The sequence below is a fragment of the Gymnoscopelus braueri genome, assembly GCF_963280865.1.
Source record: "Gymnoscopelus braueri genome assembly, chromosome: 11".
Classification (NCBI taxonomy): Eukaryota; Metazoa; Chordata; class Actinopteri; order Myctophiformes; family Myctophidae; genus Gymnoscopelus; species Gymnoscopelus braueri.
This window is the reverse complement of record NC_137613.1, coordinates 39,103,435-39,118,807: the sequence shown is the minus strand read 5'-3', so window position 1 is coordinate 39,118,807 and position 15,373 is coordinate 39,103,435. Positions and strand designations below refer to the sequence as shown.

Sequence of the window (15,373 nt, the reverse complement as noted above, 5' to 3'; positions counted from 1 at the left end):
TAAAATGAACTAACTTGTTTTGTATTGCATCCTTGATCAAACTAGTTGTTAATTGTTTATCCTTCCTTGATATTTCTTTTTATTATTTAACTATTTAAAGTGCTTTTTGTGTTGTTGTAAAGTGTATTACTTTTCATTGTGTTTTGAAACACTTGTCAAATAAAGTTATTATTAATGTCTCCGCCAGGCCGGGCGGCCAAAGGCCGTACATTCGAAGGCCAGAGACTATGTTTTCCCCGCTGTCTGTGGCCTGTGTCTGGCAGCAGCTAATCTCCGGCACCGTAGGACCGATTGGCATTGAAACTTTGCACACACACTCCTTGGAGGCCAAGGCACAACCTCAGCTCCAAAGTTTTCACTTCAGCGTGTATTAGCGCCACCATGAAGCCGATTTTTACAGATTTTGTCCATACCTCACACAAATCAGTACACACTATCTCTATGGTCATGTGATGAAGACGTATCTGTCCGATTTTTCATATTCCATTCTGATTGGCTACGATTGGCTTATAAAGTTTGGGGGAGTGGCTTGTTTTGCACAAAATACCACAAATCATGAATGCAGCATTTGAATGCTGTGAAACTTGAACATTCATTCCTACTAGGCCAAGGAAGAAATACTACCATATGATCAAGGTTCATCATTGTTTAAAAACATCTCTGCACCTATATTTACTTTTTCATAAGAGAAGATTCGTTTTGGCCTTAGTAATGTCATTAAAATTCATACCTCTTAGCGTTATTGATGACCTCAGGTCTTTTATTTTTTACTAATACATGGTTTACTTTAAGCGGTTAAGTAGGCTGTTTACATTTCAGCAGGTTACTAAATATAGCTACAGGTCTACACCTACATGCAGATATTCTAAGAGGCCTAATTTAGCTAAGTATTTGCATAAATATTCAAAATCTATCACTGAATCATCACTACAGTGATTAACAAAGATAGTGTACTGATGATGGCACAACAGGAAAAACAAAGTATCAAGGTATTTCTGACTTCTGAGCTCTTGCCACATGTTCTCAATCAACCTAATTACATCCTGCTTCTCCAGCCTTAGGACTGTGCAGCCTCACTTTTCCTATTAAGCCACCAGGCCTGTTAGTCTACTAAGAGTTTTAGGTCATATTTGAGGTTTGAGGAAAATAATTGGTGGCTATAAGGTTTTCAGCTAGTTTGTCAAACAGTGTGGTATTATGACCACAGCTTCTCTTTGATTCAACAGAATTAAGTTTGAGAAAATACTATACTTAGGGCATGCAGAAATGATCAATTATAGGATTATACTGGGTTAAAATCCCCATCTGCACGCTTGTCTTTGTTGTTTGATGACCTCAAGGTTAGTTCAAACACCACAATACTTAAATGTAATGTGTTAAGTTGAGCAGTAGGGTTTCACTTTGGACATAGGCCTTCTAAAAGGTAATTTGGCATACAAATAGTAGGCCAAGTGAAACCTCTTGTTTAGTAATTAGTAGATAGTAGACTGAAAAAAATAGCATACTGTGTAGCAACCTAAATCTAGTAAGCTGTCTTGTTCAGTTCATGTATTTGTCCAACAGAGGGCAGTATGTGACAGGGTAAAGCCTCCTCTGATCTACCGCAAAACATGATTATAAACCTCAGAGATTAAATGAAGCAAAGGCCACTTTACAGACACATACGTTCAAAAGTGTTCTTTGCACGTTGCAATTTTTTAAAATTGCATTGAAATTGTGTGTTTACTTTTAGAGGAGTCTCTACTAAATAATCTTTAGGATTTTTAAATGCTAGTAGGCCTATTGTCATAATTCTTCTACCAAGTTTTCTATTTTATGCAATTTATGGACCTAATTGTTAACTCTAAAAGCCTTTTTAACCATAAAACAACTCTTATGAGGACCAGGAAACTTCCTTACAAAGTCTATTTCTCACCCAAAGTGGTCTTGCCCTTTAAGCAGTAAATCTGATCACAAACCAATGACTTTCCCCACACTTATTCAATTCTTATGCGAAAATCAAAGATCTACAAGCCCGGGGCTTGACCACGCTGGGGGTCCCCCCCCCAGGATTTTTTTAACAGAGTAGATGTAATTTCCAGTATTCTGGTGGATTTTGGGAGTTTGACACTTTTATCAGGCTTTACTTACATAGGATCCATTAAAAAGTTAAAAGCAGCAATAAAAGAGCCATCTTTAATAATAGATAATTGCTGGGGACCCCCTGGAACCCCCCCACCCCCCCTGGAGGTCCCCAGACGGCCAAAATACAAAAAAGCAAGTCAAAACCACACTAGAAGACATCTGCAGACAGGCAGGAAGAGATGGTGTAATGGGATAGTGATCAGATTCTCATCACAGAGGTGCCATGTTCAAGTCCCAGTTGTCCCATTCTTCAATATTGTAATACTTTGAAATTTTCAAGGCCAAAATACAAAAAAGCAGGTCAAAAGCACTAGAAGACATCCACTGAGGGCCCAAAGGTGCGTTGGCGCAGTGGTGTGGTTGCCTCTACTACAAACAGTTTGCAGGTTCAAGTCCCATGCCATCAATGTACACGGAGGAGGGAGGACCATTGGGGGGACTGTGTCCCTCCCCTGTTTCCTGATAGTTGAAGTTTTACTAATTAATTAGTAGTAGCTTTATCAGCTAAATAAAGCAGACACACAGGGTTATTGTAATTTAAAGGTGTCCCAGAGCAAGACACCCAACCCCTAACTGCTCCCGTTAATTAATAATACATTTACATTTTTATGAGGTCATATCATTTATAATAATATAATATAATATAATATAATATAATATAATATAATATAATATAATATAATATAATATCGTGTGTGTGTATAATATAATATCATATAATATGATATAATATCATATAATATCATATAATATGTATAAAAAACACATTAGTTGTAAAAGACATGTCTTTTCAACAGAAATCTCTTTACCCACTGGGCACACACAATACAACGCCCATACGCCGTGCATACGCCGTCCATACGACGTCCGAGTCAGACCTCAGTCAGCAGCTGTTTCGCAAAAAATACTTTGAAACGACGTCGACACACGTCTGACTCGGACGTCGTATGGACGGCGTATGCACAGCGTTTGGGCGTTGTTGTATTGTGTGCCCAGTGGGTAGAGACGTCTGTTGAAAAGACACGTCTTTGTGCAACTTGAATTATGGATTTTTTATTGCATTTTAAGTTTTAGATGGCTTTTCCCAACCCCGTAGCCTAAGTGAACGGTGAACACCAGTGATATTGTAAGTTTATTAAGTGGAATTCATAATTCATAATTGTCAATTATTGTTTCCCCCTTCCTATAAATGTCTTTACTTACTTAGGATCCATTAAAAAGTTAAAAGTAGCAATGAAAGAGACATATTTAATAATAACATTTTGCTGGGGACCCCCTGGAACCCCCCAAAGGACCCCTGGACACCACTTTGAGAACCAATTCTTAACGCTTTTTGAAAGTCCTGAAAAAAAAACAAGACTCGTGCAACAAAAATCGGCAAGACACACCATCTCCGGTTTATTTTACTTAAAAGAGAAATTTGATAAGATCAACATCATTTTAAACCCTCAATACTTTGTAAACTTGACTTTGGTTCTCTACTTGGTCTGCACCTTTTTTCCCTCTACACCACCCCCTGTCTCTCTCTCTCTCACTGCCTTAGCAGTGGTATATTGCGGTGGTGTACTTTTTGAATGGCCCCATACACTGAAATGTGTTGCCAGCTGCTCACATCAGAGCTACGCACATAGCAGGGCAGTGGAGTTGACTCCGGCTCATAATATCTACACAAGCTTTCATGCCAACAGCTCCGCAACTGAAGCCACTGCACAGTCTGACGTGTGTGTGTGTTGCTTGTGTTTGTGACATTCTGGAGCAGGATGTGAACAAGGCTTAGTCTGGTGGCTACACAGTCACAGTGAGGTGCCACACACACACACACACACACACACACACACACACACACACACACACACACACACACACACACACACACACACACACACACACACACACACACACACACACACACACACACACACACACACACACACACACACACACGCGCGCGCGCGCGCGAGCGCACATGCACCCACCCACGCACACACACACGCACGCACGCACATGCACACACACACACACACACACACACACACACACACACACATTCTGGGTCAGAGGCCCCCCTCTCTACTGAGACACCAGATGAGGATCATGAAACTGCTGTGTGTGTGTGTGTGTGTGTGTGTGTGTGTGTGTGTGTGTGTGTGTGTGTGTGTGTGTGTGTGTGTGTGTGTGTGTGTGTGTGTGGGGGGGCCTCAGCCTGACCTTAACTCACATGTGACACCAAAGGGGAGTATTAGGCAATATTGTGTGTGTGTGAGTGTGTGTGTGTGTGTGTGTGTGTGTGTGTGTGTGTGTGTGTGTGTGTGTGTGTGTGTGTGTGTGTGTGTGTGTGTGTGTGTGTGTGTGTGTGTGTGTGTGTGTGTGTGTGTGTGTGTGTGTGTGTGTGTGTGTGTGTGTGTCTGTCAAAGAGCTCATTCTGCATGAACAGCAGACAGAATTTTCCACTCCTCACCACTTCTGTCTGCCTAGCGTTGGTAAGCAGTTTGTAGACGCTGAGTCAAGATGTTTGTCAAATGCAATGCTAATACAGGTAACTGCAGGCCAATAGGTTACTACACAGTCAAATGTTCATTTAACATTAGAAATGGATAAATAGAGGATTTTTACTTGAATTATATTGATATATTTTGCTGTGCACTGCACATGAATAACAGCAGATAGATATGAAAAACTACTACTACTACTACTACTACTGCTGCTGCTCTACCATTACTCCAATTGACAACCACGTTGAATGTTTGTACGTTTGTAATTTTGTGCTTCTAAAGAACTACTTCATTTAGTTGCTGTTGTATCCATTTTTAGACATGAAGTACATCAAATACAATTCTCATGGAATTTACCTACCAATGTTGGTAGTGTCTGCAGATATAAAATAAAATGAAGCAATACTTTTGAATTTTGAAAAGGATATAGTCTGTGGGATACAGTATGCATACAGTATGTTAATGGATTTATTTGACAGTACATGAGCATGTTTGTTACCACTTATTTACTGGAGCAAGACTTAGCTTAGGTAAAAGTAATTTACTTACACATATTTAAAATACTTATGTGAAACGTCTGGCACTTCTCCAAGTCCCTTCAGTTCCTGAGATTAGCCTCAGCCACTTATTTATCAAAAGAACATGTATATAAATGTGTATACTGTATACAACACATTCATTTAACTCAGAGTGTACAAATGAAACCAAATAAAGTTAAAGATTGAATTAAAAAAGGAGACAGAGTCAGTTTGTTTCTGAGGAGATCTTTAAAGGTGCGTTCCTTACAGTGTTTATCCAGAGTCCTACATATATGAAGGCTCAAGCATATTTACACAACGTATAGATATATACAGTCCTTATATAGAAAAACAAAACTACTAACAAAAATAATCAGCTTCTTATAGCAGCAAAAAAGAAGGAACTAAAAAGAAAAATATATTTACAACTTTTTTCTCTCTCTCAGATGACAAGGCATATAATATAGTACACAGCACAAGCTTCATCTTCCCATTCTTAAGTATTCGTAATCTCTGAAGATATATATGGGCAACTGTCGCAATCATGCTCAACGCACAGACAGTCTGCTAAACACAGAGTCAGAGGTACACAGAGTTTGGTCTTGTTTGTTGACCTGTAAAATCACCATGATGACGTGGTTAACGATTCAGAAAATCCTTAGTTACAGCCAATGAGCAGCAGGATGCTGGAGCACACATGGCCGCCATTAATAAAAGGTGCAATGGCCAAACTCGGTCTACCTGCGCTTCTGTCAAAGTAAAAGAACAGCAACTAGAGAAAACATCTTCAAATGAATTAGAACAATTAAATGGAGACAGAATGGAGACAACCTGACGATCACCTCCGGTATTTCAGCCAAAGATTAAGTGTAAACCTGATGATTGTAAAGAACACAGAACGAGAATCAAACTGAGATGAGATGTTAACACTCTTTCCAGTCGCTTCATGTGCACTTGTGAACACAATCACACGCACACACACACACACACACACACACACACACACACACACACGCACACGCACACGCACACGCACACGCACACGCACACGCACACGCACACGCACGCACACACACACGCACACACACACACGCACACACGCACACGCGCACACACTCCAGTCCACATTTCTTTCTGTAACATATCTCCTGTTAACAATAACAGCAAATAGAATCTAAGGTTTTCAATATATTTTTCTTTTAAATAAAGTGAATGAAAGTGTCCTTTTTAAACAAGAAAGCTCAAAAAATAAATATCCACAGTTTGGATGTTTTTTCTTCTTTTTGCAAGACGATTAAATTATTTTTTTCTCTCTCTCTTTTTTAAAACTTTGTATGTGCAAGTTCTGTGCAATGTTAGACCCCTCTGTCTTGCAGAACAAAAACAAAACAATTTCAGCTGAAATCATTTTACATTCATTGATTTTACCCTTAAGTCACCTGATGGAATAATAAAAATTAAAAAAAAATCTCAATCTCCCACCAGGCAGAGAGAGAGGCCACTCTACCTTGACATTCCAGAGTTCTACAGTGAGAGGCTCGGGACATTAAGGAAAAACCCCATACCACACACTTCCCATTGTATTTATACCCAAACACCCAAGTTGCACTTCCAAGTTTCAAGGCCTGGTGTTTCTCCCCTACCCTTTTATTTTTCAAAATAAACACATGTGTGAGAATAGTGAGGGACCACAAGCATCTTGTATTACTTTTCAATGTAACATGGCATGATGCCTGACTTATATTTTAGTAAGCTCACAATGTGCCATAGTGCGACACATTGTGAGCTTGTAGATCGTGGTGTGCGACACCCGTGTTCACCTTGGTCATCAATCAACCCTAATAGTGACACACTGTATCAACAAGCTGCTAGTAAGACATCTACACCGTATTGGACTGTAACAGCAGCTATGTAATTGTCCCAAACTAAACTCCCAGATGCACTCAAAATGTGACTTTCAAAATCACCAAAACCCAGACCCAGCACAATCCTTCAGGTTAAACAGTACATGTTGGTTTTTTTATACATCGTGTTCAAACAAGAGAACAAGAACATCCAGCCATGCATTAGAAAAGAACGGTACCCCCTACCTAAGACAATATAAGAAAGAACAAGGTAATGATTTGTACAGGGTCACACATGCCAAACTCTGAACTGCAATTCACATACGTACTTAAACTGAAGTTGTGCGTGGTCATTTGCTGTATGGGCTGAGCAATTTGTATGTCATTAAACCCATCTGTTCTTTAAATATGCACCAATGGGTCTGTATTTTCCATAATTGTATCATTCCTGTTCTCCCTTTCGTTGTCTTAGTGTCATAGCCAGAGTGGGGGTCAATCAAGGATGCAACATACCTTTTTCTATTTCTCTCTGGAATTGTATACACACAAATGTAGCAATGGAACCAGTCAACCTGTTCTGAAAGGGCTAAACCCTCAACCACATATACCTACTTGTGAGACTTAAAGTTCACTTTTGACACAAAACAATCAGCATGTTAGTTCTCTCCTAACACCCAACAAAATATTTTTCCCCTTAAAGATTTTTTTCAAACAGCCAATGATTAACTAGTGAAAGAAAATGTTGCCGTTTACATGTGTTTCAATTAGCATTTTGCAACTGATTGACCTGAAAGGCAAACTAAACCCAAGAAAAGTTCCCACTCTAGGGCAGACATAAGCTAACATTACTAGCTAGCAGCTCTGAAAGGAATTAACCACCCAACACAAAGTGATTGAGAATTGTCAAAACATAAATACACATCCCTCCCCCCAATATTATTGCAATGATTGATCTGAATTGTCAGAAAACAAAAGGAAAGAAAAATCTAACATAGAACCTTGATGCTTTCATCTGCCATTCAAACTTCAAGTTTGGTTTTGCCCAGCATCGTACAGAAACATTCTAAAAAAAACACATTTTTAAGATTTCAGCTTATTACTTATGGTATACACTCAATAGTTAGTTATAGTAGTAAAAAGGAAAACAAATACACAACTTGCATGGATCTCCCGTTGTGGGTTTTGTTATACATTTTCTCGCCTGTAAGCAGTGGTGTAGTCCTCCGTATGCAGCTAACCAGAGTATATCTAATGATTTTACATGCTGCAAATGAACAGTATGCTACCTCCTGATTCGTACATCACCTTCTTCACAATGACCACTATACCACTGCCTATCCTTTACGTTCACCTGATGCCTTTTTGGTGAAACCATTTTGCATCCCTGCTGTTAGGCATTTGGTTCAATTGCTGTTAGGGATGCAACATTATGCAACCAGAGGCATGTCCTCGAGACAAACCTAGTGGAATAACCACTAACCAGGGAGGACGATGAAAGAAAGAGTATGGAATAGGAAAGGCGTCTTGTAGCATTTTGGAATTATGGCAGTGCACAAGCTGTTACTCTATTGTAAATCTGTGTAAATCTGTTCGTTTGTCAGGTCATAGTTGTGATGTATTCTTAATTCTTAATTTCTGGTAGTGTAATTCTGCCAAAGTTGCACATCTTTCCTTTCCTCTGTCTTTCTCTTTCTTCACCCCTCTTCTCCTTTAATAAAGGCAGGCTAATATCCAACCAGCGGTCTCAAAGTGATTCCCTCAGCAGCACGTGAAATCCTTGCTTCTACTTTCTTCTGATTGTTTAAACTGATCAGGATCAAGGGACCACAGGGAGTGACCCCATGAAAGTCAGGTAACCCTGACCATCTTGTTCCCTGTGCCGGAGTACAAATACTGACAATTCTAGGATTGAGATTTTACTGTTTTTTTAAGTGACACTCCCGGGATTTGCTGAGAAGTACACTTTACAGCAGGGTGTCCTTAAAAGGTCATTAGAACAGAGCCCAAACTGAGTCAATGGGGTCTTTGCCCTGGAATGCAGGGTCAATTAGACCCTAGCATTTGTCTAGTCTAACCGAGCGCTTCTCAAAGTGGGGTCCCAGAGTTCCTTGGGGGGTTCCAAATGGACCCTTACAGGTCCATAACTCTAAGAGTAATAGGTATACAAATGGAACGTGGCCTAATGCACACCAAACTGGTGGTTCTTGAAATTAAAACATTTGAGAGCCACTGGTCTAACCTATTTGGAGACTCCTATTAAGTAAATTCTGTATAATTCTACAACCCAGGTTCATTAAATATAGAGAAGCACTCTTATCTAAAGGGTACCTTAAAGACACAGCTGTCTAAATCCCCTACTGACCCAGGTTCATGCATTCAGCCAACCCAAGAAACCCCAGACCCATTTTGGGTTCTGCTTTGCAGTTGCAAGAAACGCTGCCTTATAAGGTCCCTATAGTCTTAAAGCTACAGCCGCAGAGTACTGTAAAAGTCCACAAAATAGAGCGTGTTTGGCCCTGAACGCTATAGGCTTCATTTGGTGAACACAGTGCCTCGGCAGGAGACACCCAGTCAGCAGATGCACTCTCATCCATTGACTTCACCATCCATGAACGAGGATTCAATCGCTGCAGTCAGTTGAGGAAGAACTATTTTCAGCATTATTAAATGATTGCAACTTTGAGGAATAAATGTTCATTATTCAGGTTTTCACCAATTTACGTTGACTCCGATGATAATGAGGAAGGAAGGTGTGTGTGTGTGTGTGTGTGTGTGTGTGTGTGTGTGTGTGTGTGTGTGTGTGTCAGTGCCCTGAAGTTTCCTGTCCAGGCGGCTGCTCAATAGCACCTCCTACAGGCCCTGAGAGAGAGCGAGAGCGAGAGAGAGAGAGAGAGAGAGAGAGAAGGCAGTTCCTCTCCCCAACAAATATATCCTCCTTTCCAGCAAGATGTATAAATTATTGAGGTCTGAACCAATCAGGCAATCATGTTGGTCCTTCAGAACACTTAAGAGTTATTCACTTCAACCCAACATCACTCGACCATGATGCAATTTCTAGAAGTTCCTGTGGGCCCAGAAACATACTTGACTAGTAGATACCAGAATGGACCAGTTGATACAAGACTGGACCAGCAGATACCAGACTAGTACACCAGCATTTGGCACCATCAGTACCAAATCAGAGCAGACCAACATCAACCAACCCTCCTCTCTCTCATCAGTGTCTGTCTTTTAGGAAACAACTAATTTCCCAGCATTCATTCATCATTGTGGACAGTAAGAGCGAAGGGGGGTGGGGGGGGGGGGGGGCAAGGGGGTGAGTGAAGCAGCATCTTTGAGCTCTGGCATTCATCGTGCGATGATGTGGACAGTGATGTAATCTGTTTTCAGTGGTAACCCGTCATCTCCTGTTTGGTCCAGTCTGGCCAAGCATTCACAGAGTAGACTCGTTCTCCATGTGACAGGTAGCGGTCGTGGTGGTGGCGGTGGTGGCCTTGCCGTTCTTGTTGAGTTTCAGGAAGGTTGGTTTCTCTTCAACTACGGGGACAGATACTCCGCTGCCGTTGGCGTGCTCCAGCGCTTCTCTGACGCTTCTCAACGCTTTGGCTGACTCGCCCTCCCTGGTCAATCACGATTACAAGAGATAATTATTTTAATTAAGAAATCTGTTCAGATACTGAGCCATGACTATTTCATGCCAAAGCTTTGTGCTTACGTAACTTATAATTTCATAACTTCTCCTGTACGCACCAAGTGTCCCGTGAGGCTAATTTACTGCTTAAGCCCAGAAGTAGTTTACTCACCCGGTGTTGGGAGAAGGGTAAATGACCAAGAAGCAGGCGGTGAGGAAGCCGAGTAGGGAGCCCCCGGAGGCCACCATGGGAATGACACTGACCGTGCCCACCGCCTCCACTACAGCACCCAGAGCTGAGGCCACCAGGATCTGACTGATATACACCTAGAGCCATCCCAACACAACATCACACACAGCAGTCATTTTAAATCTGTCAGAAGAAAGAATGAAAGACATTGAAACTGCGAAAACAACAAAGGTAAGAACGCCCACCTGGCAGGATAGGATCGCACAGTCGATACCGAAGCCTCTCCGAGAGTTACCAGGACTGTGCTGGATGTACTAGAGAACAGAGAGATCAATGTCAGGAGCTCAAATTACCATTTCAAAGTGGTGTTAAGGTATATACATATAGTATGAGTGTGTGAGTGTGTGCTATGTATTGTATTGTTTGTACCTCTTTCATCTCATGGTATTGTCCTAGCAGAGCATAGGGACAATAGGAGATACTCATGGAGATGACACCCATGGTGCTAATCATTACCATGGCAACGTACACATTAGGGAACATCGCCATGACAGCCGTTCCTGTGGAGAACAAAATAAGACTTCAGTAAGTAATGGCGTCCAGTTACTGGACAGCTGCTGTGCTCCTCAAAGACCTATTCTTATGTATTGAACACTATTCTAGAGCTCTTCACTGGTCCAAAATGACCCGAACCCTAATGGACTTTGTTCCGAGATCTGATTGGTTCTGAAATGTTCTTTAAAATGACGGAGCGAACCCTAACGTTCCGAGATCCGATTGGTTCCAACATGTTTTGGACCCGTATCCTAACTGGACCCGTGCAATTTGTTACGAGATCTAATGTGTTCTGAGATATTATAGAACCGACACAAACTGTTGGGTATTATATGGACCGCCTGACAAACCTAATAATCTCTATTACTAGTAGATGACAGCTATAGCCTACTATATATATATAATCGCAAACCTTTGACTCGCTCTCTCAACTCATTAAAAAGCTGGTTGCCTGGCTACCAGCTGAGTTTGCCCAGCTCAACTTTTCCCCCTTACTTTGCGCTGCAGTAATCTGATCCTAGGTCACCCTAAATCATCACGTGAGCTACACAGCACCTCATGCAAATCTGTCCGGATCAGCGCTGAGTACGGGTCTTTTCTGATCCAATCAGGTATGACACAAAATAATAAACAGACACAGGATCCGAGGTAATAGAATCTGAACCGACCCGGACCTACTGTAATTGACCATAATAAAACACGGACCTGAACCCATGAGGATCTCGGGCATTGTCGGTTCAGGTAGACCCCTGAAGACCTCTATTCTACTGAACATTATTCTATTTGACTCTGCAGTGGTACATACCGATTGAGAATCCCAATGTTCCCAGGATGTAGATGACCTTGATGCTAAGGTCAAAGTTATCCAGGTACTTCTGAAGAAGAGCTGAATGGAGGAAGACGAGGGGGAGAAAGAGGGAAGGGAGAGGAAAGTGTAATGTTAAATTAACCACTTAAACTCTATATTTACCGGGGTCCCCCGGGGTCCATCCTTGGCCCATTCCTTTTTTCCCAGTACCCAAATTTTTTGTCTATAATATGCTTGAGAGTGTGCATCTGCCTCAACTAATTACGCCATACAGTATATACAGTACTGTTTTTGAAAGATTTTCCCAAAATAGTCAATGTCTGTGATGATTAAACAAGCACACATTCAACTACGAGCCTCTGGTGTGATGTTCTCTCTCTGTGCGTGTGTGTGAGTGTGTAGACGCATTATTACTACCTGAACAAGCAGCAGCAGTCATGGCGTATATCACCAGTCCCCAACATCCCATCTGGACTCCTTTGTGGTAGTTGGCTAAAGCCGTAGAGTTGAGAGGAGCCTATAAGAAGCAGATAGACACACACACACACACACACACACACACACACACACACACACACACACACACACACACACACACACACACACACACACACACACACACACACACACACACACACACACACACACACACACACACACACACACACACAATTAGGCATCGTGCAAGCACATTCATGTATTTATCTGTGTTTTGGTATTCATCTTATAGGTGTGTGTGTGTGTGTGTGTGTGTGTGTGTGTGTGTGTGTGTGTGTGTGTGTGTGTGTGTGTGTGTGTGTGTGTGTGTGTGTGTGTGTGTAATTAGAGATGAAAATGCTGAGTGCGTTTCTTTTGCAGGCATACGGTGGGTTGGGGGGTGCTGTTATGTAATCTACTGCAGCCTGTGGGGCAAGGTGAGGAGGGTGTACTGTGTGTGTGTGTGTGTGTGTGTGTGTGTGTGTGTGTGTGTGTGTGTGTGTGTGTGTGTGTGTGTGTGTGTGTGTGTGTGTGTGTGTGTGTGTGTGTGTGTGTGTGTGTGTGTGTGTGTGTGTGTGTGTGTGTGTGTGTGTGTGTGTGTGTGTGTGTGTGTGCGTGTGTATGTTTTAGTCCTTACAGTGGGGTCTCCTTCATAGATGACTTGTCCCATGAAGTCAGTGTAGAAGACAGCCTCGGCTATGATGGAGAACCAGGTGAGTAAGTGACACACACACAACCTGAGTAACTCTGGAGGCATCTTCAGCATGGACAACCACAGTAACTTCACTGTGGTCTCCACCTGGAGACAGAGACAAAGAGAGAGCAAAGGCCGGGAGGAGAAAGAGAGAAACGGAGGAGAGGGAGAGGGGGAGAGAGAGGAGAGAGAGAGAGAGAGACAGGGAAGAGAGAGAGGCGGAAAGAGAGAAAGGAAGTGGGGCAAAGTGTTAAAATGATAAATGTAGTGTTTGTCTTTTCTGTTCATGTCCATTATAGCCCTCAACCTCTACCACCTCCCTGTTCTCTACCATGCATTCAACACCTCTCTCTTTAGCCATCTACTATATCTATCCATCCATTTCTTCCCATCTATCAATTCATCCATCCATCCATCATCATTCCCCCCTCTATTCATCCATCTACTGTATCCATCCATCCATTACCTCTCCCTCTTCACTCTCGGTGTCTCCACTGGAGGAGTTGGTATTTCCACTCTGATGTCTGTTCCTCTGTCGTCTCTTCCTGTGTCTGGTCTCCACTTCATACAGGTCGTTCATGCTGCGTGACGACTTGATGAGCAGGGCAGCGTTGGCCCTGCGGTAGCGGTAGCGGTGGCTCCCCACGCGCCCGTAGTACGAGAACGTACAAGACGGCTGCCGGTAGAACGTGTGGCGACGCCGAGACTGGCCGGTGCTGGCAGCTGTAGAAAGACACAGATAGAATGATTTAACCACATGTACCACCTGTTCTGGGCATGTCATAATAGGCGAACATTTGGGGAAAATAGGTGAACATTTGTCGTAAAGCCAAATCTACATCCTCACAATGTGTCATTGCTCAAAATTGTTATATATACAGTACATACATAAGCACACACACACTCACTCACTCACACACTCTCACACACACTCACACACTCACACACACACAGTGTCACTTTTCTACTTTATCTTTATTATTCTTTGGAAAAAAATATAATTATAATAATTTTACGGCAGGTTAAAAGTAGTTTTTAGCAATCACCTATTTATTCTGTTTTATTTGTTGCAATGCACAAGTTATGAACTATGCCTCAGATCTCACCTTTGACCATTCCAACACGGTGGGCCTGTCCTTTCTCACTTAGCCCGTTAACACGGGCTCTGCTAGCGTTAGCTACGTTGGCTAACAGTCGGCCATTTGGCGTCTGCGGCTCGTTAGGGTGTTGGTTGCTTAGCAATGCCTCCTGTCCTTCATCTTCATCCATTTCCTGTAGGAAAGCGGAGACGCGGGAGATCCGCGGGCCCGCAGGTTGTGAGGGTGTGAGGTGGTTGTTGCTATGGGGGCGAAGCAGGTCTTGGCTTCCTGTGCTGCTGCTGCGTCTGTGATTGGCCAGCCGGGTCGGGGAAGAGCTGCGATTGGAGGTGAAAAAGGAAGCAGTTCTGGGTGGTGAGCCATGGTAGGACGAAAGGTGGTCGGCAAAGATGGATGGCTCGATGTGGCGCAGAAACAAAGCATCATGGTCTAGGTCGATAGTAGCGTCTGCCATGGCTAGGACACTGTCACTTTTACCTAGGAAGAAGAAACAAACATACAGAGGGATCAATTAATTTATACGTATGGATATAGTCTAGAGAAAATGACAAAAGACGGAGTCTAAAAACAGCGTGGCTTCCATGAGGAACTTGGACGTCAACCAGTAAAAATGATAGAAACAGACAGAAATAAAAGAAGGATTGTGTGAGAAAGAGAAAATGAGAGAGACAGAAAGAAAGTGAATGAAAGAAATGTCTTCTTTGGACTCTCCAAACTTACTCCTAACAAGCTCCACCTCCAGGAAGTCCATGTCACCGCGCTCTGATTGGTCATCTCCGTAGGGGTCAAAGAAGTCATAGCTGTCAATCATCTCATCCTCTCCAATGATCTCCAGGTGGGGGGCGGTACCGAGAGCCCTGCCATTAGCCGAAGGGTGTGGGTGAGCGGGCTCCGGACTCTCCTTCATCGTAGAGTAGATGTATTTTAATGGACAATTAATTTT

General features: G+C 42.4%; 1 protein-coding gene across 1 annotated transcript in view; it reads right to left on the bottom strand.

Moving 5' to 3' along the window:
* Positions 1-5,364: 5,364 nt before the first annotated feature.
* The window catches only part of LOC308095953 (solute carrier family 45 member 4-like), a 54,931-nt gene continuing 44,922 nt past the window's right edge, over positions 5,365-15,373 (bottom strand). The window contains 10 exon segments of the mRNA XM_080443137.1: positions 5,365-10,598; positions 10,782-10,936; positions 11,045-11,113; positions 11,229-11,359; positions 12,160-12,240; positions 12,580-12,679; positions 13,277-13,438; positions 13,800-14,056; positions 14,440-14,907; positions 15,151-15,331. Of these exon segments, the coding sequence (XP_080299263.1) occupies positions 10,412-10,598; positions 10,782-10,936; positions 11,045-11,113; positions 11,229-11,359; positions 12,160-12,240; positions 12,580-12,679; positions 13,277-13,438; positions 13,800-14,056; positions 14,440-14,907; positions 15,151-15,331 (1,791 nt within the window). The 3' untranslated portion in view covers positions 5,365-10,411.